The 27604-nt window shown below is 46.1% G+C and overlaps 1 protein-coding gene across 4 annotated transcripts in view; it reads right to left on the reverse strand.

Annotated features, from left to right (window-relative positions):
* The window catches only part of LOC144155827 (uncharacterized), a 126361-nt gene that overhangs the window by 89455 nt on the left and 9302 nt on the right, over positions 1 to 27604 (reverse strand). For all 4 annotated transcript variants that reach the window (XR_013319650.1, XM_077687499.1, XM_077687498.1 and 1 more), the window contains exons 2-6: positions 25770 to 26858; positions 19358 to 19642; positions 17037 to 17203; positions 15184 to 15962; positions 7047 to 7171 (exon numbers count right to left, since the gene is read on the reverse strand). Coding sequence is in view for 3 of the 4 variants with exons in the window: in XM_077687499.1 (XP_077543625.1) it covers positions 7047 to 7171; positions 15184 to 15962; positions 17037 to 17203; positions 19358 to 19642; positions 25770 to 26858 (2445 nt within the window). In the remaining variant the exon portion in view is untranslated. The remainder of the gene's footprint in view (positions 1 to 7046; positions 7172 to 15183; positions 15963 to 17036; positions 17204 to 19357; positions 19643 to 25769; positions 26859 to 27604) is intronic.

Raw genomic sequence — 27604 nt, forward strand, 5'->3', positions numbered from 1 at the left:
GTTTTTGTTTGTGTCAGAAATCTACTCTATAGTTCTTGTAGAAACAAGTCCAAAAATAGTAAGCATATTCGCTCACGCTAACAAAAGTTATTACCCCGACGAGACAGAACTATTTGTTGGCTCGGCGGCTTGCGATGACGACATAGTCCGACCTCGTCCGAGGCGAAGCACTCATTTCATGGTTGGCCGCCGGAATGTCCGCGGTTTTTGACGGCGGCGGTTTGGTTTAGAGCGTCGTCGTTACCATGGTTACTTCAGCGAGTGGGTCGCACATGAGACGACGACGTCCTTTTTTTTTTTTTTTTTTAAGCTACGTTTTCAGTCTTTACGGACTTTGAGCAGGAGATACTGGTGATTGCGGAAGTCGACCTTGCATGCGCGAGAGTTTTCGTGAACGGTAACTTATTTTTACCGTCGCTACATAGCGATACAGAGGCTAGAATTTCTACCGACTGTAGTAGCGAGCCCCCTGCGCCGGCGAAATGTACGCTCGCGTTTTGATTAGATTACCGGAAAGTTCCGAGTGAACGCCCTCCCCCGAAACATCGCCCACCCCCTTTTACGGGTGAAATATTCAATTTACTGAAAGACGCGCGCCCACCCCGTAAAATCCATGGCTTTAGCGCCGATGAGTGAACAAAACAAACCCGAATCATCTCTTCATGTGTAGATGCGGTCACTTATTCGTCCTTTCCGCGCTTGACCCGAAATTTCGCCAATCTCGTATTTTTCACTTGATATCACATGTACTTAAATTTGGGTGGGCGTTCTTCCGGAACTTTACGGCACAGCAAATGCGCTGTGCTCTGCGCTTCATGCAAGCAATTTTAGTTGATGTTGCTTACTACATTCTTGCTAAATGATGATCAGGAGCACGATAAATGACAATTTTTTTTAGAATGAGCGAGCAAAATTTCCGCCCCTACTCCAGCTTCCCACGCTTCCAATGGTTCAGATGCCTTTATGAACTAGCATAGCTCTTTTATGCTTTCAAAATCGTCTTGGGCAAGGTAATATAGGTAACTGCGGAATCATTACAATATATCTTACTCATTTTATATCGAAATATTTAGCGGTGGCGTGAATTCTGGTTAATGCAATACTTGGTCCTAATTCTTCCCACTAGATGGCGGCGTCAACGTCATGTTTTCGATTTTTTAAGCTCTACAGTAGAAGTATACGGCTCTTTTAAAAAAAAATATTGTATTGTGAGAGTTCAATCTAAGACGTCTAAGATTCAAGCCATTTCAAGCGTAAGCGAACAGTTCTGGGCAACAAACGTTTGTGTCATTTACTTTGCGACAAATTCGCCAGATGTCGCTACTCGGCAGAGCCGGTAAGCCGGAATGCAGAAACCGCAGAGTGCAATCCTTTCGTTTTCAGCGGCAAACGGCTACTCTTGCTTCATTTAACACGGTAAACGGTAAAGCGCGCTAAGGACACTAGGCAACAGGTTCATTCAGAAGGCCGGTGCAGCAAACCACACTTTCCTGCGATCATGACTTGATGGGAAGCAATGAAATGAAACTCTTTGGCAGTTGTCGTTACGGGATGAGCATGCTCTTGCCCTTGTCGCGACCGCCGCAGAGAATCAGCTGCGACAGCGTTTGGGCTTGAACTGATTTATTCAGCCCGCGTGAGCGCACTTGAGCGTGCGCCTCGTGATCACGAGCAGTGCCCGGCGTCGTCCAAGCGCTGCGTGCGGAGCTCCTCCTTCGTCGTCGGCGCGGCGCTCCCTTGGCGCGCCGTTCGTTACCACCTCTGAAACAACGTCGAGGCTACGCTCGAAACACAGATGGTGCAAAGAATCCTTTCGGGTACAGCGTCCAAGAAAGCAAATGCAAAGAAAACTGAGACACGGAGCGCTGAGCGATCACGCTGGCTGCAAGCGTCGTTGCTCCTGCGCTCACTGTATCCTTCCGCCGAGAACGGAGGAGCGTCAAGCCCGGTTTGGCCCGGTGTGTAAGTGCTTTACACTCCGGTATAAAACAAATATGTGTGACTGTGTAAAAGCACCCACACACAAAAGATGTTTTTTGTAGCTTTCTGATGTTTTTACGCTCGTAAAAAATTGACTAAATCAAGAGCGCACAAACACGTCACGATTAGTTCAAGAAATAGCCGTTGCGCTCCGATACCATCGACCCCCCAAAAACCCCCATCTCAGGGGCCCTTTAAGCACTAGCAGCCGCCTAAAAAAAGTACTGTTGCGAGCTTTTATGGAAAAAAAACGAATAGTGACCTACAAATGCATCCGTCCGAAGTTCGTTTCCAAGTTGTGCTACATTCAACTTTCATTGCATGGCTTTACACTGATGTGCAGCAGCCTACCGTGAAGATATTTTTATTGTTGATGAGGCTTTTGAAATAGCATACATAAAGAAAATATTCGGTTCAACATGTAGTTGCTTTGCAGCCATGTCATGTCAAGCTTTTGTGGAAGCATTTAAATTTCTGATAATCTTCCCGAAGCCAATAATCTTCCCCTATGTACACCAAACAGTGATCTCGAACACTGACTGCCCCATACGAAACCTGAACGAACAGCTATACAAGTGCACTCATTCTTACTGCACCTATTTAGACAACCACACTCAACAGGCCCAATGATATGAGTATGAACGTGAGATCTAAGTGAATTATTTAAAAATGTGCCGACATCTCCATGCAAGCATTTCTATTTTATCCACTTCTGCAACCAATCAGAGCACCAAACTGGAACAGGGAGAAGAAATATTTAATTCTCACTGCCCCTTGTCAACGTGTCATGGGCTACTGCACAAGCATTTTCTATTCTTACCACACTTTCCAGCCAGCAGCAGCAAAGTGGCACCCTGAAAGCCTGACATTGGATCCATTTTGATTTGCTGCACCAGTGTTTTCAATGCCTAAAGCAGCTTTAAAGCCAAAAGCAACAGTGTGTACGTGAAAAGCAGTGACTTCACAGCGTGAAGGTGTGGCATGAATTCATTCTAACGTACTACATAAGCATCTTCAACTCTCACCACAACTTCATGGCCATAAACTACAATGTGTGTGCGAGAGAAGCAGCGATTTCATAGCCTGAAAGTGTGCCATGAATTTATTCTAACGTACTATGTAAGTGTCTTCAACCCTCACCACAACTTCTTGGCTAGAAGCTACAATGTGTGCATAAAAAGCAGCGACATCACAGCTTGAAGGCCTGGCATAAACACGTTCCAACGTATTTTATTAGAGCTTTCACTTCTTACCATAGCTTTCTAGTCAGAAGGAACAGTTCAACCTTGTAAAGGAGTTACATAGCATCTTGAAGAAGTGACGTAAAATCGTTGCGACCTGCTGAGTAAGTTTTTCCAATTTTTATTGCGTCTGAATCAGCTGGAAGCAACAGTGCGCACGGAAAGCAGCGACATGACACTCTGGAGGCCTGAAGTTGAACAATTTTGATATGCCACATCACTGCTTTCTATTATTCTTGCAGCTGTATAACCAGAATCAACAGTGCATGCTTGAAAAGTATGAACATAGCATTCTGAAGGGGTGACGTATACCTCTTTTCTACCTGATAGACAAGTATTAGCAATTATTACTGCAGCTCTTCAACCTGAACCACCTTCAGTCACTGTTTGAAGGCTCTCCACAGTTGCTGGAACAATAAAAACATCTAAAAGTGGGAAGCGGTGTTGAATCTAATATAAAGTATGCTCCATGATAAGACGCTCAAACATGTCCTCCACTCTGTATAATAACAGTCTATCATGACAGAGACACTGGAAATCTGAATGTCTGCCAATACACGTAACCCCTTTGTTGAAATTTAAACTGCACAAGCACCAAAATGCAATAATTAAACTACAGCCATCACTATGAAACACAGCTGCAATAGACAAATTTTTATAACTCATAAAGCCCATCACACAAACTGCATGAAAATAAAGGGAAGATAAACTATTGGTTCATTCCTACTAAACGAATTCAGCTATTTCAAAACAACTTTAACAGCTCATGACACTTAATGAGAAATTCCACACTGCACACGAAATACGCAGCCTCAGTACATGCATAGTCAGTTTCTCTGATACCACTTATTGTAGCGATGGAAGCGTGCGCACCATAAGCTTAGCAGGCATAATAAAAAGCTGCGGGCGTGTGTATTTTTGGCAATGTATAAAAAACTACGTGGTCATGTTGCGGGACCACACATTTCCGGCTTCCTTCAACGACGTGGTTCAAAATCAAGCAATCATGCAGTTTCGATGTTTATTTAGCCATCTTATACGTTTCAAAAATGCTACTGATGATTACGACCAACCAATGAGTCAAGAAACGAAACGCTACCACATTTGATTATCTCAACAATACTCGCACTCGTTCATACTTTTGTATGTTCGATAACATGCCCATTGGCACAAACAGAACGCCATAGGCACCCGTCTCGCAAGAAGGCAGGTTCATACCGATTTTCTTAAAGCTACCCAACCCAGTCTCGGATAATTGTGCACGAACGTTTACTTCTTCGCGAGTCTCTGCAATAATGGTTTAATCATACCTGTTTACGCCAGGGGGAAAAAAACGCCACACCGCTGCTCCGTTCGTACCCCGGCAGGCTAAAGCAATGCGCGAATCGGCAAGGAAAGATACCTTACATTGTAAGATTTGGCAGTCGTCTTAATAACGTGTTCGGCTGTACGAGCGGCCGTATCCGGCCAAAAAACACGCCGCACACGTTTGCACGATCCGCGTCGGGCCGGACGGACACCACGTAGGCCTGCGCTCAACATCGGGCGCAGCCTACGCTCACAGCAACAAACGAAAACGCTTGCAACTTGTCACCGCTACTGCCGTATATGAAAGCAAATCGCATTATTTCTTCACAAAGGTTGCGTTACACCGACACAATTTCCACAATCACACCAGCAACAGATGCAGCTTCGACGCTTTGCCGTTCTTAGATCGAGTTCGTTGACGACGTTCCGAGTACGTAAAACAGCCCACCAGTGCTGCCACGATTTCCTCACGTACGTAAAAACCACGACGCGGCAAGACACACACGGGACAGGTGACGATAAGCGGCTCCTTGATGCACTACAGCACATTCGTAACACAAATCGCCTACAGAGCTGTTGGTTCTCGGCAACCTCGTTGTCGCTCGACAGCGCAGCAGCGGTGGGGAAGCGAGCGCGGCCATATTGGAAGTAGTTCTCCTTTCAAACGTACGTCGCAGGCGTCACACAAACGGCGAGACGCCATTGGTTGCGGATGAACACAAAATCCCTTTGATCTTGAAAAGCCGCTGCAGAGTTAAGCTGTCACCAACTATAGGCAAAAATACCACCCTACGAAACGGGAGAGCTAACAAGCCCTCTTGGTACAATGTATGCTATTATCAGTTTCCATTCTAAGCCTTCTCCATTGTGCAACGATGATGGAAACAAAACCAAAAGCCCCACAATGGGCTGAACAAGCCTACACTTGTGTCATCAGCATGAATATCGATGCTAGCATACCAAAGGGTGCCTGCCCTTGCTTGAGATAGGACAGCGATTGGCCTATATTGAGCATATAAACTCCTAACCTACATGTACTGGAAAACAACCACCAACAGGCCCACAGTGCACTAACAGCTTTATATCTAATGCAGCAAGACTTTGATCCAACGAGGCTACAAAGAGTAAGCAACCTAACGTCTACTGGAAGAAACCATGTATGTACAGTAAAACTCCATTACAAGAGACACTGTTACAAGCGACACTTGCTTATAATAGACATTTGAAAATGGTTTGGTTGGTTTCCCTATATTCACAACATTAGGAACATTGCATAGAAGAGAAGAGACATGGTTACAAGAGACCATCTGTTACTAAGGGCAACTTTTTTGGGCCCCTAGAGTAAAGCCCTCACTATATAGAAGAGACATGGAAAAGGGGCCTTATATGAAAGACCTTGTGGAAAACTGCCCTGAAGATAAGCTTGAGCCTGCATCCACGAGACTGCAAAGGTTCCAGAACCCTTTGAGGAGTTTGCGTCTGCGAATGTGGACCTTATATGCCCCGAGGAGCTTAATGATCATGTGATCCTGGTACACGTAACTGGTTCCCTAGAGGATGAACCAGAGAAGGATGACAAGGATCTTGCAGGGCAGAAAGCGTCAGCAGTTGAGGCTGATAAACGACTAAGAGCACTTTAATGGTATTGTGAGAACAGGAAGGCTTGCAAAGTGGTGGCTTACCTAAAAGATTGGGAAAGAAGCTCATAAACTCTGCAGTCCCTAAAACTACTATATGAATGACGTCTTTAAGCCACAGTAAGCGTTTTCTTGTCAACCTATCTAGATACGCTTTGATGCCGATGTATAACAAAGTGGTAATTTCCAATTCCACAGTGTGTTTAGGATTGTTTGTTATAAGTGACCTTGGTTACAAGAGACATGTTTCCTGGGTCCCTTGAGTGTCTTGTAACGAGGTTTTACAGTATTTTTATCTCGCTATAATAGAGTAACTGTTGCTGTAATTTCAATACAGCGAAGTCTCTTCTTGACCTCCACAAAAATTGACCCATAAGGACAATATTTCCCCGACAATGATGACTGATGGGGAAACATAGCTGGTGCGAGTAACTTCGGTAACCCACACGAGTGCACCTCTTGGAGTGCGCGTCTTTGCTCCGCCGGGAGCAGCAGGCATGACTGGAAATAAGCAGTCCCCCCCAACCCCTTTTTTTTTTTGCTTTGCCGCCAACATAGGAGGGCAACACCGCATGCGCTTTCCCCCTATCCTTGCCCTTTTGCTGACTACCTCTGCACAGCTGTTCTAACCCATGCGTAAGCGAAGGCTGCTATTCTTAATCCCGATCAACGTTGCAGGCTATGACAGTAGCTTAGCTGAATTTGTAGGTTTGACATGCAATTTGCAAAAAATGGACAACGATGAAAGCATGAAAAGTTTTTGCACATAGAATCACTTCACGTGTATGCCAGCCAGGTGGCGTATACAGCGCCTGTGGGACTCAGCGGCGTCATGGCGCTTGAAACACAGCCAATCTAATTTCCGAAAGTTGGGACCTACCTCTGCCATGGGCCGCTGACGCAGTGACGAGTAGCGCTTGGGCTTGGCCGTTGTCTCGGTGCTGCCCAGTGGCCCCGTTCTGGGGGCGACCACAGCGGTGCTTTTTGAATCTGCTCCATTACCCCCTGAACAGAAAGAAACCGCACCAAATATTAATACCAGGATTTCCTGACCCCACATAAACCGTGAAGAACTGGTAAACCAGGCCTAAAAGAAGTGAAGAACAATACATGAAGTTTATCAACCCACTGGCTTTGCCTCAAGGGAAAGCTCCAACTTCATTGAATTCCTGCTTGCCGTAGGAAAGGAGGTGCAAGGCAGAAAAAGTTTTGAAATAAATGAAATTGGTTTTACTTAAAACAAAATCTAGAAATCTGTTGTAAAGTACAGTAAAGTACGTTGTTGGGCTAGTTGGTCGATCATTATTAACAGGTGTATAGAGCAAAAAAGACGAAGGACAAAGAATGTACGAGGACGAAGTGCTAACTTGCAACTTGCAGTTAATAGAAATCTGTTGACTAGAAGGCTGTAACTATGACGGCTTACATACACTCCACTGGTACAAGTGAAATTGCTAGAATTTATATCTTCCTCCATGTTAGAATTTTTCACACGTGCACAAACATCTGCAGCGCCAAAATTAAAAATAAAACCCACGTGATGTCAGTACACACCCCTTGCAATAAACATACAAGGTGTTGTATCCTGCCCATAGGTGTGCCGTTTCAGTTTGTGCTTAGGTTGGCAACACTGTGTCCTTGTGTTGTACAGATTGTTCCGAAGTCTATTAAAGAGCAGTATGCCACACACGGCTGGTGAGGGTCACATCACTCCATCACACAATGGCAACGAGGTTTTAGAAGCGCATTTTGATGCAATTCCCAGGAGATAACCAGAAACTCCCACCCGATGGCTTTTGCCGGCATCGCTCCACCGTATCTGTTCCTACCAACAACACAGGTTGCCCTGTGCAGCCATGGTCCCGACGGCTCGACACGTTCGAGGTATAGCTGCCAGAATCTGGCACTTCGAAGTTCTCCCCAGAGTGGCGCAAGGCTCTTCTGCAATTTTTGGGACCCGAAGGTCAACATATTTTCTCCACCCTGTCTGTTTCACAGGTGGCAGGGAAGACAGGGGAGAAGAAAGGGTTCGTAGCTACGCCAGACGTGTATGCCTCCACAGTAGCGACATAGGCCAAGCACTTTGATACCACCTGCAACCTGGTCGTCAAGCGCCCCCATTTCACCGCCGGATGCAGTCCCCAGGAGAGTCTATTCAAAAGTTCAAGATTACCCTTACAGAGCTCGCCACGATCTGCTCGTTTAAAATCGCCAGAAGAGTCATGTGACCAGTTTGTTGATGGCGTGTCCTCGCATCGTATTCGGGAATGCCTTCTGTTAGAAAGGCCTTCGCTGTCGTTTGACAAGGCAGTTGCTCTCGCTATTCAAATTGAACAAGCGGCCACGGAAATGAAAGAATTTTCTGTTTCTGCGCAGCCAGTATCTGCGCAATCTTGCACAGAAGACAGTTCATTGTTGCCGCCATCGCATTCATGGCCGTGCGCTTGCACAGTGCTCTCAGTCAACGTGGCAAGGCACTGACGCATGGGAACCGCCCCGAATTCGAGCGCCGTCCATCCAATTTGCAGCAACACGCAAACTCCACACCATTGCTTCAGATGTGGTTCTAGACAGCATCGCGCTTCATGGCAACGCTGCCCAGCTAAAGGAAAGAAATGCTTCTTGTGCGACCGCATTGCGCATTTTCAAAAAGTCTGCAACCAGAAACAGTCGCAAACAGTTCACGAAGTTTCAGTTGCTAGCCCATCGCAGATGGAAACTGTATAGGTTCTTGTGGTTAAACAGCCTCTTTCATCTGGGGCTTTCACATTAAGTCGGGCAAATCACTTTGAATCTGTTAGTCAATTCTGCCTTTTCTGTTTCCATTATTTCAGGGAAGGTGTTTGACTAGCATTTTCCTGATATGTCATGTTCCTCGTCTAACACTTCTGAATTATTCCAAACGACCATATTGGTTCAAGGCTCCTTTTGTTTATGAAGTTTTCTTCGAGAATCACAGCGCACTGCTGTTGTTTTATGTCGTCAAACAGGGCTGTTCTCTCATAGGCTTGTATGGTATTAAGGCATTGAAGTTGCACATTGAAGGTTCTCAACTCCAGTGCTTTCAAACCAGTGCAGTATGGAATGCCGAAGTAGCTGTTACATGTCCGATCAAGCCGTTCACGCAGCTGCCACCACCACTTCAGCAAACGTTTGGCTCCCTCTTCACAAAGGAGCTGGGTCTTGCAAAAGGCTTTGTTCACGGGATTAGGACATGTGCGGGGATTCAGCCGGTAGCATCAAAACTTCGCCGCCTTCTTCTTACGTTACGACCACACGTGTAAGAACTGCAACGCTTAGAATGCTGGGACATCACTGAACGTATCAATGCATCAGAATGGGTGTCTCCTATTAGTCATTGAAAAGCAAGATGGCAGTATTAGGCTTTGTATAGACTTACGCGAACCTAACAAGGCTATTGTTCCGGACAACTTTCCGCTGCCACACATGGATGAGCTGCTTCATGCTTTGGTGGGGACAATGCACTTTTCGAACCTTACTTAGCTTCTGCCTATCCCCGAGTTCTCCTGGATCCTGAGAGTAGGGACTTGACAGCTTTCATTACACATAAAGGGCTGTACGCCCTTGAAGGGTTGTACGCGTTTGCTTTGGGGCTAGCGTCAGCAACTGCAGCTTTCCAGAGTATGATGTCTCTCATTCTTCACAATTGTGCTGGTGTCCTCTTTTACACTGACAGCGACAATTTTTTGGTGAATCGGCTGAGAAGCAGCTAAAGATACTGGAGACAGTGCTACAACATATCAAAGACGCAGGTCGGAAGCTGAACAGTAAATGTGTGCGAGTAATTTCTCACTTTAGTAATAAGTTGGGTCACACTGAAATTGCGAAAACATGAGGCGATTCTGCACACTAGTCATGCGCTACCACATGCGCTTCCACGAAGATTATCACATGAACAAGTATATAGGTAAAAATATATTTTTTCTTGTCTTATAGAGTGGTCAGAGGCAAAACGCAAATTGTAGCCTGGCAACAAGGTAAGTGCAGGCATCAATAAATATTAGGTCTCTTCAATTTGGCCTGCACATTCTGCATGAGTTCAGAATGAGTTCAGCCAGTTCAGTGCAGGCGCCGCCAGTGCAGAACCAGTCCTGCACTTTTGTCGTCTGCTTCTGCACCTCCTCCCTGGGAGGTGCAGGCAAAGCCGTGAACTCATCCTGGACTCTCTGCACCGTCGGTAATTGAATAGAAAAGTTCAGGCACCGCGCGCTGCACTAGAAAATCAGAGGCGAGTGCTGCACTACCTGAATGAGTGCAGCGAGTGCCGCAAAATCGAAGACACCTATAGCAATTTGGTATGCCGATATGCCTATGAACTGCAGTCAGGAAAAGGCATTTCATCATCATTTTTTGCTCACATTTATGCTGTTTTTGCTGCTGCCTCTACCATAACGAGTGGGAGAACCCAGTGCTAGCTCACCAGAAGGCGGAAAAAAAAAAAAAAGGAACATGGCAGTTCAGCATAATAAGTTTAGAAGAAACCAGCTGAACATGGAAACAAAGGATTAAGTGTTAACATCAAAAGGACTAAGTGTTAACATGCAGCAGTGTCCCTGTCACTTTTGTTAACCCTTAGTCCTCTGTTTATATGTTCAGCTGGTTTCTTCTAAACTTAATATGCACCAACTAGCCCAGCAACAAACTCCCCAGTTCAGCATAAGTTTGGCGTTGTGGACAAGCACCTGCAGTACTAAAGGGAGGCTGTTTAGTGTCCCCTGAAAACAAATCATTCGGTGGGATGTGGTGCACAGTGCACCTACATTGGAAAATACGGCTGCAAACTTTTGATGAAGCTGTGCCTGTTACCTCTCCTGCTGGCAGAAGCCACCCACAGCAAGGTGATCACCTCGGGCAAAACGGCAAATATCAATGAGTATACAGGGTGTTTCAGCTAACTTTTGCCAGAGTTTCAAAATATGCCGATTGACTAAGACGACAATCGCATGTTGCTCACTTTTGTATGTAGTGTGTCATGTATTTTTTATTTTGCTTGATTAGATAATTAGTCGAAATTGTTTAGCCAACTTCTGAAGCAAGGAAGCTAGGAAAAAAATTCCAATTAGAAAGTTGCAGAGTGGTTCGCAAAACGCCTGAATGAACAGTTTCTGTCGTTCTGTTCATTGAGTATTGGTGTTTTTCAGCTTATTCATGATGCCCGCAAAATACAAACACCACGTGACATGCCCGCTCGCGTGTTGTAATTGCAGTGCTCCCAAACGTTCCCCGCACAAACAATCATAGGCACGCTGCTGCTTAAGGGGGACCCACCTGTTGACATTCCTATGGGACTTGCTACTTTATGACCCACGGGCTTAAAAACAATCAAGCACGAATACAAGAAGTTTTACAAATACATACGAATGTTCACCACGGCCTAGTTTGCTTATTTTAGAGATGTCACTTCTGTATTGAACTAAAAAAAAAACTCTTGCTTGCTAGAATGGTAGCACCATCTAGTGAAAACTGGATGAACCAAAATGTTTCTTGCGTTTATTTTTTTATTATTATTTCAGTGAAGTGATAGATTTCCAAAGCAAGCAAACTAGGCTGGTAGGAACATTTCTATGGATTTGTAAACCTTTTTTGTATTGGTACACGATGCTTTTTATAAGCCCGTAGGTCACGAATTGACAAGTGCCATAAGAATGAGTCCACCTTTAAAGGCAACAGGGCAGCGACGCAAGCGTTGCCTGCGTCTGCTTATTGCTATACTCGGGGACAACTTTCTGTGGCAATGCAGTCAAGGCTACGGAGCCGGACCACGCCATTTCACTGCGCACCTGGAAGTAGTTCAACAAAAATAATTGGCTGGCGGTAACCTCAGCAATTCAAGAATATTTAGTTCTGAAGTTTTAGACTTGCAGTGATAATGCTACTAAATTGCGAGCCAGAGTAAATGAAACAGAGCATTTTTTTACATTTTCGGATATTTTTGGCGTCGCAATGGTTCCCTCCCGAAAAAAAAAAAACAAAAAAAACACGGCGTTCTTGACTGCTTTCGGCAGCTCGCCACTTCATTCTCCGCATAGGGTTTGTAAAGCTTCGCTGCCTAAACAAACGAAGCGAGTGGTTTGCAAAGTGTACGCCCAAGTGAGACTGATGCAACCGGGACTCTCCGCTGTTTTCGCAATCCGTTCGGTTAGCCAGTTTCCCGGCATAAGCGAGCGTGTGCGTAAGCATGTGTGCATGCTGCTCTTTCGGTATACCGCGACCGCGCTAGGTAAGTACACCGCACATGCCGGTGCTGCTGCCCAGTAGAAGAGTTTACAGATCGGTGCATTCAGTCAAAACTGCAGCGCTTACAAAATTCACTTCTTTTCTGAACGATACAGAGTCCACAGTCGGTCTGAGTTCTCCACTTCACGGACGCTCGGGCTGTGTCCAGTCAAAACGTTGGCCTGTTTACAAACAAATGAAGCGTGTGGAAGGAGACGCCAATATGCCTGCATGCTTGGTGATCGTGGTTCAGCGCATTCAACTATGGAGCTTATGCGAAGAAATGAACTGTATCAAATGCGTATCGGTCACGCCGAAACTGAAACCAAAACCAGTTTATTGGGAACTACTTCGCGTAGTAACACAGAGCAGTTAGTTTCCCCCTCCGCCTCCCTCCGTAGCTTTCGCTCCATTGCCACAGAAAGTTGTCCCCGAGTATAGTAACGAACTGTAACAAGGGAAGCACATTGATGGCGCAAATGGCCCAGCCAAACGCTTGCGTCACTGCCCTGTCGCTTTTGAAGCAGCTGCGCGTTTATGATTGTGCTCGGAAAGCTTTGGAGCACTGCAATCACGACGGTCAAGCGGGCACGTCACGTGGTGTGTTTTTGTATTTTGCGAACATCTTCAGTAAGCTGAAAAACACTAATGCTCAATAGATAGACAAAAACTGTTTGTTCGGAAGATTTAACAACCACCCGCCGCAGTGGCTCAGTGGCTAAGGCTGCCGAGCACGAGGATGCGGGTTCGATTCCCGGCCGCGGCGGCCGCTTTTCTGATGGAGACGAAAAGCAAAAACGCCTGTGTACGAGATTTCAACGTACGTTAAAGATCCCCAGGTGGTCAAAATTAATCCGGAGCCCTCCACTACGGCGCGCCTCATCGCCTGCATTGCGTCGGCATGTTAAACCCTACAATCAATCAGTTTTAACAACCACTCTGCAACTTTTTAATTGGAATTTTTTTCTAGCTTCATTGCTTCAGAAATTGGCTAAGTTATCTTGACTATTGATTTGATTGTAGGGTTTAACGCGCCGATGCAACGCAGGCGATGAGGCGCGCTGTAGTGGAGGGCTACGGATTAATTTTGACCACCTGGGGATTTTTAACGTGTGCCGAAATCTCGTACACACGAGCGTTTTTGCTTTTCGCCTCCATCAGAAAAGTGGCCGCTGCGGCCGGGAATCGAACCCGCGACCTCGTGCTCAGCAGCACAACGCCTTAGCCACTGAGCCACCGCGGGCGGGTAAGTTATCTTGACTAATTATCTAATTAACTCTTTCGGGACCGCTCCATAGGCCATCGATCACATATGATCGATGGTTTCACGAGCCTGCAGAATACAAATTTTCGCTCGATGGAACACCTAGCGACATCTAGGAGATAGTTTGAAAACTATAGTTTTCTCTTTTGTGAAGTTTCTTTTTTTATCGCCAGGCGGCAACGCATCAGATATTTTATTCTGACGGGCAGTGGTTTCGAATGTAAACAAACATGGCGTCATACTCGCGCGAGCGCGATAAGAAATCCACCTTATCTCGTCTCGCATATCTTCGCCTTCTACTGTGGATTTTAACGATGAGAGTGGCAGTGAAGAGTCGGAATGCGGCTTTAGAGATCGGATTTCAGCTCTAGTGAGGATTCAGGTGTCGATCAGCCTGGAACATCAAATCGCGCTCAAAGGTGGGTGTTGGTTTCGGTTTCAACTGTCTCTGGAGTAGGTATGTGCGCTTGAAATATGTTCTGGCTGGTTTATATTTGTTCGCTAGGGTGTTAACTACCTATGGTGGTGATCTCCTGCCACCATCTCAGAAAGGGATCAAGTTTTCGCCGAGACGAAAGCCTGGCGTGTACCCGGGCGACGACGTAGCCATGGCCCTAGTGCCAAAGAGATTACGCACAAAACAAAAAACCAGTTACACCCAGCCGCATCAAACTTTCGCAATGAAGAAACAAAGCATTGTGTTAGATTTTGTATATCCTGAAATAATTTTATTCTTTTTTAATATTTTTATATTTACGCTTTTTTTCATCTTTTTCTGTAGTTTTTTTTACAAAGTTCTTTAAGATTTTTTCATGGTTCTATTGTCAGTGTTGAAGTAAAACTTGGTATTGTATGTCAAAGAACATATAATTAGCTGCATTTTGGTATATGCTAAGGTAGGATGGTGCCTTTGCTTTATGTAATAAAAAATTTGTATCGAGACCTCACTTTTTCATCACTTTTTCGGGCGGTCCCGAAAGAGTTAAGCAAAATACTAAAAATAGCATCACACTACATACAAAAGTGAGCAACATGCACTTCGTCGCGTCGTCTTACAGTGCATAGGCATATTTTTAAATTCTGGCTGATGTTAGCTGAAACACCCTGTATAAAGTGCACTGTCTTGCCATGGTCCTTTTTTATGGTAGGGAGGGGGGTGCCTGAAGTAAACGGTGCATACCCATCCAACATAAGTACTGGTTCATATGGTGGTTCCCAAGAAAACAGGTGCACCTAATCCCCACTTCAAAATGAGCAGCAATTTTCAAAGCAAGTTATGCTGTCATGGTTCAAGAAATTTTGTTATGCTAATTTCATTTTTCACACACCAAAGAAAACTAACCCACAATGCTAGACATCACTCCCTCCCTTCACAAGATACCTTGACAACACACCCTTCACTCAGTGCACTGTCAATACAGTAGATCCCTTGTTGACTTCACACTTGAAGTAAAAGGTTTTCTATGTACGAATGACTTTCCCCCCAAAAAAATGTACAACAAAATCTCTTGCCTACCTTCCTTCACGTCCGTCTTAACGTCCCCTTTAGAGACAGGCTTGTCAGACAGCTCTCCACCTCTGACGTTTCGCTCTTGTTCAGTTGGAGTATGCTTTCCAGCTCGAACTTTGCTTGCTGCACCGTGGGGCAGGGGTTCACTCGCCTTCAACGAAGGCCGCGGTGCGGGCTTGCTCCCACCACGCTGGCTCAACGGAGCAACCTCCTTGACGGGCTCATTCTCTGGCCGCTTGGGCGACCCATCCGATGCCCTCCTGGGAGCCTGAGGACGCTTGCCCCAGCCCCGGCGGCCCTGTCCCGAACTCCTGGCCGAGTGGTCCCAATCCTGCTGCGGCGGGGGGCCATCCGAAATGCGATGCTCCGGGCCCTTGAAGGGCTTGTGGGCTGGCACGTGCATCTCGGTCCGGTCCCGGTTGGCGACACCCTCTGAGCTGGGTGGCTTGGCATTCAGGTCGGGGAAGTCCTCGTCACGGAAGGAGGGATTCCCCCCGTGGCCGCCCCGACCCCTGTGGCCACCGCGCGTGCCTCCACCTCGTCCAAAGCCCGGCCGGGCAGAGTAAGCGTCCTCGTCTTCCCAGTTGCGCTGGTACTTATTGGGGCCACGGCCATAACGGCGCCGCCTCCGAGCCCGAGGCGGCATCGTTTCTGACCGAATATCATAGCCGTAAGTTGCCACAAGCTCCTCTTTTGTCTTCGGACTTTGCTCATCCGCATTAAACATGTCGTGGGCCCAAAGTCCGTCGTCCTGCCAGAGCTTTTTCTTGTTCTTTTGAGAGCCCCTGTCAAGAAGGCATAAGGCATACTCACTACAACAACATTAAGCTTCAATGAAAAATGCCCAGAGGTATAACAACAAAATCCAGCTTTCTCTCCTTCCCCAACAATCTTCAGCCCGTAGCATTTCACAAAAAGACGGTCTTATGCTAACGCTGCATGAATGCATTTAGCCAGACTAATCTATTACAGTCAAACCTCGTTAATACGTACCCACTTAATTTCTAATTGCAGTTTAAACATAGTTGCACAGATTCCCACCCAGCCCCCGTTGAATCCCATGTATCGGCTGCGTGCTTAATTAAGCCGTAGTCGCTCATTGCGCATCAAGTGCGTACTATTTTCTTGTTCTACACGCACAGGCGCAAAATCGGCAAAACTACATGTGCGTAGACATTCCAATGCTCGAGCTGAGACACCCGGACGACAGTCGCCAGAAAGTCGTTAAAACATAGCCACCATGACGTATTTCTTGCTCATACAGCTGTTGCCAATTGCAGCGCACAAAAGCATGGCCTTTGAGATTAGCTTCCAGTAACGCAAAGCTGCTGGTAGGGGTGCAAATTTGCTGTCGCCGTCGAATATAATCCCACCCAGTTCAAGAAGTAACCGTGCAGAAGCGCATTTTTTTTTTCTCTTCAATCCGCCTGTGTGTTCACGGTCATGGTGGTGGTGTAGCATTCAAAGGTCTATGCTACGGCGTGTCGTGTTTTGTTTCTTTTTCTTGTTACGTGTGTGCATCTTGGGGACAAACTGGCTCATGGCCTTACTCACTTCGAAGATGCCATCACCTGGACAAGGCCACCACGGCGGCAAGTGAAGATGACGATTTCTTGCTGCCTACCCGCAAAATAAAGCCTGTCTGCGTTTGTGCGTGTTTAAGAGCAACGTGTCATAGTTCCTTTCCGGCCGAGAAGTACCCACTAAACTGGCATTAGCAGTTAATCTATACATTGTTTAGTGCATACCCATACGTTGTTCTTGGCCGACTACGCATTAACAGTGTTTGACTGAACCTTTACCCTCACCACATCAAAAAAGAAAAATACAGCAATGAAATGCTTCAACATGCAACTCACTTGTCATCTTCCTTCTTTTCTTCCTGAACTTCTGACACCTCTTCATCACCTACCATCCGATCATCGTGCTGGTAAAATGCACCCTTTTTGGGGATATACTGAGGGTTGCGCTTGTCTTCGTCAAAGTCCAGCTCTTTATCTACAACATCAGAGGGATCAACGCTTTCCTGAAAGATAAAAAAAGGATGGGTAGTTGTAGGCGCGCAACAGTTTGAATGGCATGCATGCTTCCAAATCTAAATACTGCGCACTAAAACGTGACCCAATTGGATGCCTCCCACACAAGGCCCCATTCCACTTCTGCCACCTCTCTGCTGGCATCCTCACGCCAGTACCTGGTGCGTCAACATGCCTGCACCAGTTTATAGTGGATCTATGCATGCAACTTTTACATTTCGCGACCAAATGTGGATCTGCCCACCGCATGTGATCCCACACCCTCATTTCCACTTGTGATCCGATAAAACAAAGTCTTTGAAGACTAGGCCCCTTAACTTGTGTTAAACCTCTCGCGGCATTCTTTTTTCAAACAAACATTTACCTGAATTCACCATTCATAAAAAATAGCCCACCACAGAAACTAAAATTCTCCTTACAAAAACCCTCTGCTCCTCAGATTTGAATCCCTACCTTTATATTGCACATTCATGAGTCATCACTTCATTTATGCGTAACGAAGGTTTCTGCTTTTGAACAGCTTTTCCATGCACTAATTGGGGAGGGAAGCGTCACCATTTAATTTGCTCACGCATGGACGCTTTTCCAAGCAGTTCTGGTGAGGGGAAGAGTTATCATTGCATCTGCTCGCCTATCTATGCTACTCCATGCACTTATGGCGAAGGCACTCATCAGCACTACATTTCCTCACCCATCGACATCAGCCAATTCAGCACACTGAAGCGCCACCACATTCGTCTAGGCGCCTAAATTCGTCTGTTGTCTAAATGGGCCATGCGGACAAAATACAAGTTTGCTCTATTTGAAAGATTTGGTGTCTTAGTGGCCCCTGTGCTTGTCCAGCAGCAAACGATGCTTCATTCACTGAGAAATTAATAAATTTAAGTTAAAATTTCGATTCACCCGCCAAATCATGTTTCGTGATGTTTGCGATGACGTAACCAGGCCAGATCTTCAAGAGAACATTAGTACGCTGTTTAGTCTGCAGCAGACTGCGGAACGCCTTGTTTACTGTTAGTCCAAGATGGCGCCACCATAGTGCGGCGGACCGCTGTCCACCTTCACTTTGTTTTTTACTGTATTTGCACCTGGCTTGTCGTGATCCTGTTTGTCCCTGTTTGTCGCGCACAGCGCGACAAACAGGGTCACGTAAGACTCGCTACGCCAATCGGGCAGTGTCGTGTGAGACAACCATAAACTGCCGGACAGCTCTGCAGCTATAACAAGCATAGTGTGCACAGTACCAACAGCAGTACGCAGTGGTGCTTCTGTGATTGCGTGTACTTTCGTAATTTCCATTGTTTAAACCACCATTATTACTGCTATAAAATGAATATGCATTACAATTAAGTGAAAATAACTTGTTCTGCAAGCTTATAAGCCCTGCCTAACTTTTTTGTTTTTTCGCTGGCCTCAGCCAATCCCACAGCTGCCCATAATACGTCACAGGTTCTAGTGCAGGAATTGAGCTAGTGGGTCGCATGGCCATCCTCCTCTCTTTTCCTAATTATATAGCTTATTTGAGTGAAGTTTGCATCAATAGTGGCGTGAGTATTTTTCTAACAAGGCAATCTTTTGAATGAACCAAACTTGCATTTTGTCTGCATGGCCCCTTTAAGCTGCCTCGTCGTACTCTTCCTAGTCACCAGACAGACAAACTGTCGAAATATGGATGCATACTGGCTGACTGCGCCCCCCCCCGTTTGCCCTGTGCCATCTTACAGAGGCCTCCTGTCACTGCTGATAAGGCAGCCTAAACGCATCACGGAACAGTGCGAAAAACATTAGTGGTTGCCATGGCAACATTTCCCTTGCTAGAGCAGCCCATATTTCAGAGCAGGACCTGGTTGCCATAGTGTCCGCAACACTGCAAGCTGAAATCTGCAATGATGTCCAACAAAGGGCTTTCACTTTAGGGAAAAACGAGCAACAGGTACACTCCTGAAATGTGTCATGCAGTGCACGCCACATCTGCCTCATACCAACGCAAAAGCACATGCCGTTGACTATTTGCATTCCTGGCCCACGTCCCTGGCAGAACACGAAAGCAACGACCATGAATGGCAGGAACACGACGTCTCACAAGCCCAGATTCTAGTCCAGCTAAAGGTTGGAGAGCAAACGCATTCACGGCAGAGCCCTACCTCGCCGTCCCCTTGCTGGCGCTCCCCCTCGATGCAATCCTCTTCCTCCTCCTCTTCCACCTCCTCCCCAGGGCCAGTGGTGCCGCTTTCCATGATGCCACTGTCATAGTCCAACTCATCCAGCTGCGTTGCATGAAGCTCTAGCTCCTCCCCAGCTTCTTCCTCTGACCCGTCGCCCGGGTGACCGGGGCTTGAGGGAAGACCTGTGGCCTCATGGCCACCCTCCAGATCAGGGATGGCTTCGTCTTTCTGCCCACTGGGCTCAGCCGCCAGCGGCTCATCGTCCTGGAAAGCAGGAGTTCAGCTTACTCCAGCAGAGCTCCACCACTTGGGTAGAGAAATCAGTAAATGAGTACACATCCCAGAAATAGTGGCAGCCAAAGCAAGGGCCCAGGTATTTCCCGCAGCAAAAAAAAAAAAAAAAAAAAAAAAGCGCAGCAGTTGATTTGCAGTGTATTATCAAGCCTGTTTCACATGCCGATACAGCCACGAAAACATCGCAAACTATGCTTGCTACAGGCTGAAAAACAGCAGTTTCAGCCATCGAGATTACCAACCATGCAAGCAACAAATTTCAGTGCTTCAAAAACAAAAGCTTCAAGCTGATTTTATGTTTGTAGTATATATGAGGGAAAATGGTGTAAGCACCGCATGGAACCTGTGCTTGTAAATGAAAATTTGTGATGTATACAATGAAATTCAAATAAAAATAAAGAGGATGCACAAAACACGAGCCAGCTCATCGTAGAGCTGCCAAATAAAGAAAGCTTTATTCGGTAGCCCCAGTTCTCTGCCGTGCAAAAGGCAGCTTTAACATTACCACTATGACTGTTTTGTCATAACGTAGTCATGTCTGCTCATAATATAGTCAGACCTTACAAAAATACATTGGCTCTGCTGAAAATTTGAACCACACACACTCAAGTACGGCTAATTTGGGACATGTACCTGGTATATTGAAGTGGATTAGTGAAATCCCACATGGCTGCTTTGTGCAGTCTGAACCCACACAACCAATTATTTTTACGATTTATCATGTCTGCAGCTTTCTTTATCTGCAATGCATGGCAGATCAGAAAACATCATGCACAATACACAGCCACGGCAATGATCTTGTAAAGAGGAGAGAACTCAGTCAGAAAACCTTCTCGGATCATGGCCTGTGCATTCTAACCTCCATCTCGTAAAAAGATTATGTAATGATTACACAAGGTGCATCCTGTGAAAGCATGAAAAGCAGGGTGGAAATTCAGTTTTGGTTTATCACAAGATTTTCAGATGAAAAGAATGTTTAGGCTGACGGCAAAGTGCTTAAATGTGGTGGAGAGCTAAGGTTTGAGTATCAAGATGTCACACACAGTATTTCCCCTTAAAATCTGTGGCCAGGAAACAAACCTGTGACTTTGTGACCAGCAGCCTTAGATGGAACCACTGCGAATGCAAATTTATTGTAGAATAAAAATATCTTGAAAAATGTCTTCTGCTATGCATGGGTCTCCTGGCTTCTGCAGTAAGATACTCCGGCAGAGTTCATGCATTGCTTTGCTCTTGACATCGATGCCTCGCCTTGCTGAATGCCTTTACAGGAACTTTCAGTACTAACAAAGCTGCACAAACTTGAGAAGAGCAGCAGAAAGACGGTGGACAGCACTGTTTGTTGTGCTCTACTGCCTCTCTCGATTTCAGTTTCGCTGATTTTTTTTTAATCGGTATATAGATGTGTGGCAGTCAGAATGTGCGCTGTGTTTATGTTGCTGGTTTCATCTATGTCAACACTTCAATTTCGCACGGTACAAAAGCCGGGACATGTGTAAATTTCTCTCAATCCACGTCTTCAACTCGCAACCATTTAGTTATTACGAGCCACCGCGGACATGTACTAGCAATGGTGTTAAATTGCTGCATGTGAGGCAGCAGATTAAACTCCCCGACATGCAGGCCACATTTCTGATGGGGGCAAAAAATGCTTGTATGTATGTGCAAGGTTTCAGCACACACTTAAAACCCCGAGGTGGTGGCACACGTTATTGCACAGCCTACCACTACCATCATTTCATAGCCCGGTGTTGATGACTGTCAATGCCAACTATTTCACATCTGACTGACCGACCATTACTGAAGCGTGAAAACCAGACTAGCGCAAATAGATACCACCACCCCAAGATTTGTCGGAGGCTGAACACTCTAATAAGAAAAAAAAAAAAGCCCCTCAACAATTGCCACCGCAGTAGAAGAATGGATCTTTGTCACATATGCATATTTTTGAAGGAGAAATTTTGGATATCAGTGGCTACAAGAGTGCAGGTCCTTTCCTGTACCCCCCTATGTCCTTCCTTGAGGGGCGAATTTTTGACATTTAATAGCGAATGGCTTGGAATTAGCAGTCAAGGTTTTAGGAACAACTGCCTGGTGTGTACAGCAAACCCATTATGACGGCTCGGCCAAAACCGATTGAGGTCTAAGCTTTATTACCACTCATTTGTTACACATACCGGGTCGGGTACGCGAGGTATTTGAGGATGCTATTCCCTATCGACATAAACACCAGCAGGCTCGTCATATACACCATTTTCCTTGCTAGAGATGGGCGCCGCCATTTGCTTTTTCTGACCAGACGCTAGCGCCGTCTATGAAGCGACCGCCGAAACCTCCGCGCTGGGCTGTTAAGTGCGCCGTTCTTTGCGTGCGTCTGCTCGGTATCCGTGCATTACCGAGTGAACCGTAGTGGTTTGGCGTTAAGTTAGCGGTTGCAGTGCTTGTGTGTGTGTGTTCTGTTTTGTTTTCATCATCTGCGGACGGATTTTAGGTCCTAATTTGCTGCCAGAGCAGGAAATTCCGACCCCGGCTGTTGCGAGCAGCAGTAGCAGTGTGGTGATGGTGCCGGTGGTGCTCCGCAGTTCCGCGATGCAAACGAACCGGTATGGCACCGACTGACATAGAAATCCATATCGTGGAGTAAATACGTGTTTTCAATGCCACCGTGCTTGTTATGTTCACCGATTAGTCATGTTTAGGGAAGCGCGGACGTCGAATGCGGAGCGCGCACAGCATATGTGGGTCACGACGATCCGTGCTCGCGATGGACTTTCGACGAGGCGATGGCTACGCTGTTGACATTGCAATGCAATATAATCTTTCTTAACTAGACTTATGACGGTTACTGACGAAACGAAATTACCTGGGCGGAAAAATAACACGACCGCAGAACCAGTCAAATTACTATTCGAAGGTTGAGCAAAAGGGTTGACGTTCGGGCGAGTTGATATTGGTTGATCATGATCGTGATCATGATTGACGTAACTCTGCGCAGCGCATGTGGCCTGTCGCTCGGAGCCCACCTTTGTGAAACCGCTGCTTGCACCACAAATGCTTTACGCGACCAGCAGTAACTGTTTTGTAATTGTAATACGTTAGATTCCGTGGCAACGCAAAAGGATTAGAAGCTTTTCCTTTGACCGCGTTGTGAACAGGTTGAGCTATTTTCCAAATGCAGCGTTCACGCGTATCTCGAGCTGCGTTTGCACATTTGGCTGCCTGCTTATCCTGCTATCGACCAGCAGTGTGCGATGGAGAAAGTAATCCTTTCATATCGTTTGGCAGTGTAATGCGTTGGCCTGAAAAAAAGTAAACAAAACGCCGTGATTTTAAAGGTTAGATTAGATGAAAAGGGGGATTGTTTAAGGCCAATCGGTTGTAATGACCAAACAATATATGGTATTTTAAATTTACTACAAGTAACCAGAAGTTATTGTAATGTTGTATTGTATCGGCGCTCGTGAAAGATCCCCAAGTGGTCAAAATTAACCCGCAGCCCTCCACTACGGCGCGCCTCATCACCCATGAAGCGTCGGGGCGTTAAACACCATAATGAATGAATGAATCAATCAATCAATCAACCAACCAACCAATCAATGCTGTATTGTAAAGGATAAAGTTGCTTCTAACATTTCAGTGGGTTCCGTTCCCTGCCGCAGCTTTGCGTGTGATACATGGATTTTGCTCCGTCTGTTTGCCGTCCAAGTGCACCCAACAAACCCTTGAGTTGGTCGTTGGTACAAAGTCGTTGCGATTTATCAACGGAATCCACCGATATCTCAACTCGGTGTGCGTTGGGAAGCGATGCCGCAAAAACACGCCGCAACCGCACTGCATTTTCTCCAGCTAGGCAGTGTCGTGCACATGCGTGCTGTCAGCGACTGTTTCTGTCAGCGACTGTTTGCGCCTTGGACGGCATCGCAGCATTGGCTAAAACAGTTGAAAGGTCCACAAAAACTAAGCACACGGTGCGAAACACTCCTGAACTTCGCAGCGGAGCACACCGCGCCAAGCGATGTTAGCAGCCCAGCGCGCTCAGGCAACACTGGTCGGCCGCCGAGAGAACTGGTTTGAGAGTATTTTCCTACTTTCCCGGCTGCTTATGGAAAATGGTGTATATGTTTAGGCGTACGGCTTCTTATTCGTCGACACATTATGCTTCATGCTGCGCAGTTTGCTCAGAGACGGAAGTGCACAAGTTGAAGCAGGAAATAAAACGCCATGCAGTCCTCGTCGCCCTCGAGCACCACAGCGACTTGGAAATTGCTACCTTTCTGAAAAGAGCGAAGTCGTTAGTTTACAAAGGGCAGATGGAGGTGGTGTGCTGTGGCAGTGACATGGCAGGTGTAGCGAAAAGTAAAAAGCACAGTCAGCGGTCAGACATCGTCAGACTTGCTTATTTTCTCTGGCGGTGGTGCTATCCGTTGTCCGCAATGAGGGTGACGGCATGCTGGCACACTTTTTTGGAGGACTCCGCGTTAATGCTGCCAGTTATGTGGATGTGCTTGCTACCGTTGTAAAGCTACGGACAGAGAGCGTTTCAAAAGAAAGATGATATGTCTTTCAGCAAGATTCGGCTCCTGCCCACACCGCCTGCGTCATCCAATAATGCCCAGCCAACAATGTCTGCGACCCCGTCACTAACTTGTGGCCTCCTAGCTCTCCAGATTTCAATCCTTTTTAAAACTTCTGGGGCGTCATTGAGAGAGAGGCCAACAAAGGACCGCATAATACAAAATACTGGCTGAGGGCCGCCATTTCTAACTCAATGGCCAATATCTCTAAGGAGCACCAGATCCGTGCACGCAGCTGCTTGCGAAGCCGAATCGAATCACTTAATGCTTCCGATGGCGGATTCATTGAGTAGTTATGGAATTAAATTATAATAGAAGTACTTTGCAAAGTTTGGTGAAAATATGTCTGATTTTGCTGGAGATATTCTCTTGTGCCTGACGCCATTGTTCTGTTATCAAATACCTCGCGCACCCTCTACAAAAGATTCTGTTCTCAACCTTACCTAATTACATTTTACCATTTTATTTAAACTTTGGAGCCCTGCTAGGGTACCAAGGTATGCATTTTGATCTTGGTTGATTTGAGTTTCCACTTAATTCCACCTAATTTAAACAGTCCGACCATTGGTGAAATTATGCGAGTCAAGAACCCCAAGTGAAGACGTATGCGAGGAAAATGGTGGGCACGCTTTATTTCCTACAAAGACAGCATGGTTTTTCCTTGCCACCCAACCTTCCCCCAGATATTTGATTAAAAGTTTACCTAATGCCACACTGCACAACTTTGGAGTACTACTGCCAAACAGTCCCATTTATAAGTAGTGCAGAGAGGGTAGTGTTTCTCTTAAAGGAGCAGTTACACCATTTTTTTTTGTCCACAGTGCCTGCCCTACCAAATAAAATGCAATGCAAGAGTTAAAGGGACACTGAAGACAACATATATATTGCTCTAGATCGAGAGATTAGCTCACCGAGAACATAAATGTACCACTTTTACACATAGCTTTCTGAAATAAGGTAGAAAAAAGCAAAAACGTGAAGACAGTTATCGCCACCACTGGCAGAAGTGGTTGAAATTGTGACACATTTTAACACTACACCTTTTCAAGTTTATAAAAACTTTGGTGGAAGTTTTTGCAGTGTCGTGCTTGAACATCAAGGAACAAAAAGAAAGCCGGAGACAATATGGGACCTTAGCCAATAGACCCCGTAACGACCCCAAACACCAACAAGTTTGTATTTGCAATACCTGGTGCAATACTCGTCCAGATAAGTGTGCAACCCTTGTACACAGTACTGAGTTCATAGTCACAAGAATACTGTCCTTGCAAACTTTCTAACTGAAGCCCAGCCATGAGGCAGATTATTAGCCCCCAAATGCAGTTGACCTAGGGTGACTGCAATTAGTGGAGCTTTCACTTCAGTGGTGCTTTGTTTTAGTTTAAACTACCAAAGCGATTCGATAAACTTCTGAACAACAAAGAGTAGCTAACCATACGAGGACCCCTCAATTGCAGAAAAAAGGGCAGACTTATACGTGGCTTTAACATGCAAATAGAATAAAATCTGTGACCGCTACTTACCGCCCAACTTTTGCCTTGAACATCCTGTGGAGGACTGCAGCTTGAGTTGACATGTGTGCCCTCCCCCACCTGGCCTTTGCCGTTAGGTGAAGCAACAGGCACAACAGGCGTCTCGTCCGGGTTACCATCAGGCAGTTGTTCCCCGGAAGTTGTACTGTCCACCTCATCGACAGGCACAGCAGGTATCTTCTCAACCTGAGCTACAACTGGAGGGTCCACATCTGGCCCATGAAAAGAAGTGTCCTCATGCTGAGGAGGAGAATCAGCGGGCAAACTATCTGGCACTTGTTCTTCCTCAACCGGACATGCAGAAGGCTTGGCCTCATCCCCTTTTAACTTGTCTTTGTCCAGTTCAAAGCACGCATCTTCATATTTCTGCTGTCCAGAATCCCCAGTCACCTCGTCATGCTGTGTGGCTTCTTTGCTTAGCGGGCTGGAGACAGAGTTTGCGTTGTCACCTTCATAGTCATCTTTGTCAGGACCAGTAGGAGCATCCTCAAAATGGTCAGAATCTTCACCGGTGTCATCATCCAGTCTGGAACTGTCAGTGACTGAATCAATCACCGGTTTAACCAGGCCAGGCTCTTCCTTGCCCTGCTCGCAACTTGCCCCTCCAGCAGGAGCATGCAAAGCAGATGTCTCTGCCACTTCTCTAACCAGTACTGCTTCTTCTTTTTCTGGATCAGAGGTAGGGCTAGCTTTGTCATTTCCAGACTCATTTTCAGACTTTTCTTCGCCTGATCCCCTATCCTTGACATCTTTCCTTTCCTTGGGATCTTTGGATGCTGGGTCCACAAACTCTGGGGATTCAATGAAAGGATCTTTTGTTTTGGAAAGACCTTCAGCATCTTCCGCCTTGACTTCTTCCCTTTCCTCATTTTTGGATGCTGCATCCGACGACTCTGGGGAGTCAATGAAAGGGTCAATGTCTGTTTTAGAAAGACACTGAGCATCTTCTGTCTCCACTGTTACAGGTGTGCTGCAAGAAGGTGCACCACCAGCACATGCCACAGTCTTTTGGTTTTCTGACGAGCTGTTGGCTTCAGCATCTGTGGGCTTCGTTTTGAACTCTGCACAGTCACCACCTCCCTGAATGAGTGCAAAAAAATAGACAAATAATGAACATGCAAGTCACCAACTCCCTCGATTATAAAAAAAAAAAAAACGTGTGCAAAAAAAAAGCAGGCTCTGCATATACAGCTACAACCCGATCTAATAAAGTCAATAGGGACCGTGAATTATTTCGTTAAACCGAGAACTTCGTAAAATCGGGACTGTCATTTTAGAAGCAGTTTATTCCATAAATTCGACGTCCAAAGGGAGGCGCATCCCAGCAACTACCATGACATCGTAATAGCGGCAGCCACGGTGCTTGCCTGCCGATAAATTAGCAATGCTTCAATTCCATGATGAAAACAATCACAATAAACACTTGGGGTTCACAGCGGGAAACAAATTTATTTTCTGGCAAAAAAAGCCTGCGATTGTCGCTTCTGTGCGCTTCATTAGCATTAGGCAGACAGACTTTTTGTAGCACATAAGCGCGTTCAAAATGTCCTCAGTTCCTTCAAGAGGATCCCCAGCAAAGCGCCTGAGGAAGTCAGTAGCGTTCATCACCTAGCCTGGAGCGGGCACAGGAGCTTCAGCAGTTTTTGGGTCATCAGCCTCCTTGACACCTCTTGTGCGCCGGAAAGTAACTACGATTTTTTAATCATTCAAAACCTCCGTCGTGTCGGCATCTGCATCAGCGTCGGCACTCAGGCAGTCACGGAAGCTCAGGTCTACTGCCAACTCATTCAGCCGACGAAACTGTTCCCAGGAACTGTGCACAATTT

Source organism: Haemaphysalis longicornis, unplaced genomic scaffold (genome assembly GCF_048455015.1).
Source record: "Haemaphysalis longicornis isolate Haplotype H1 unplaced genomic scaffold, Haemaphysalis longicornis Haplotype H1 scaffold_1, whole genome shotgun sequence".
NCBI classification, from domain to species: Eukaryota; Metazoa; Arthropoda; class Arachnida; order Ixodida; family Ixodidae; genus Haemaphysalis; species Haemaphysalis longicornis.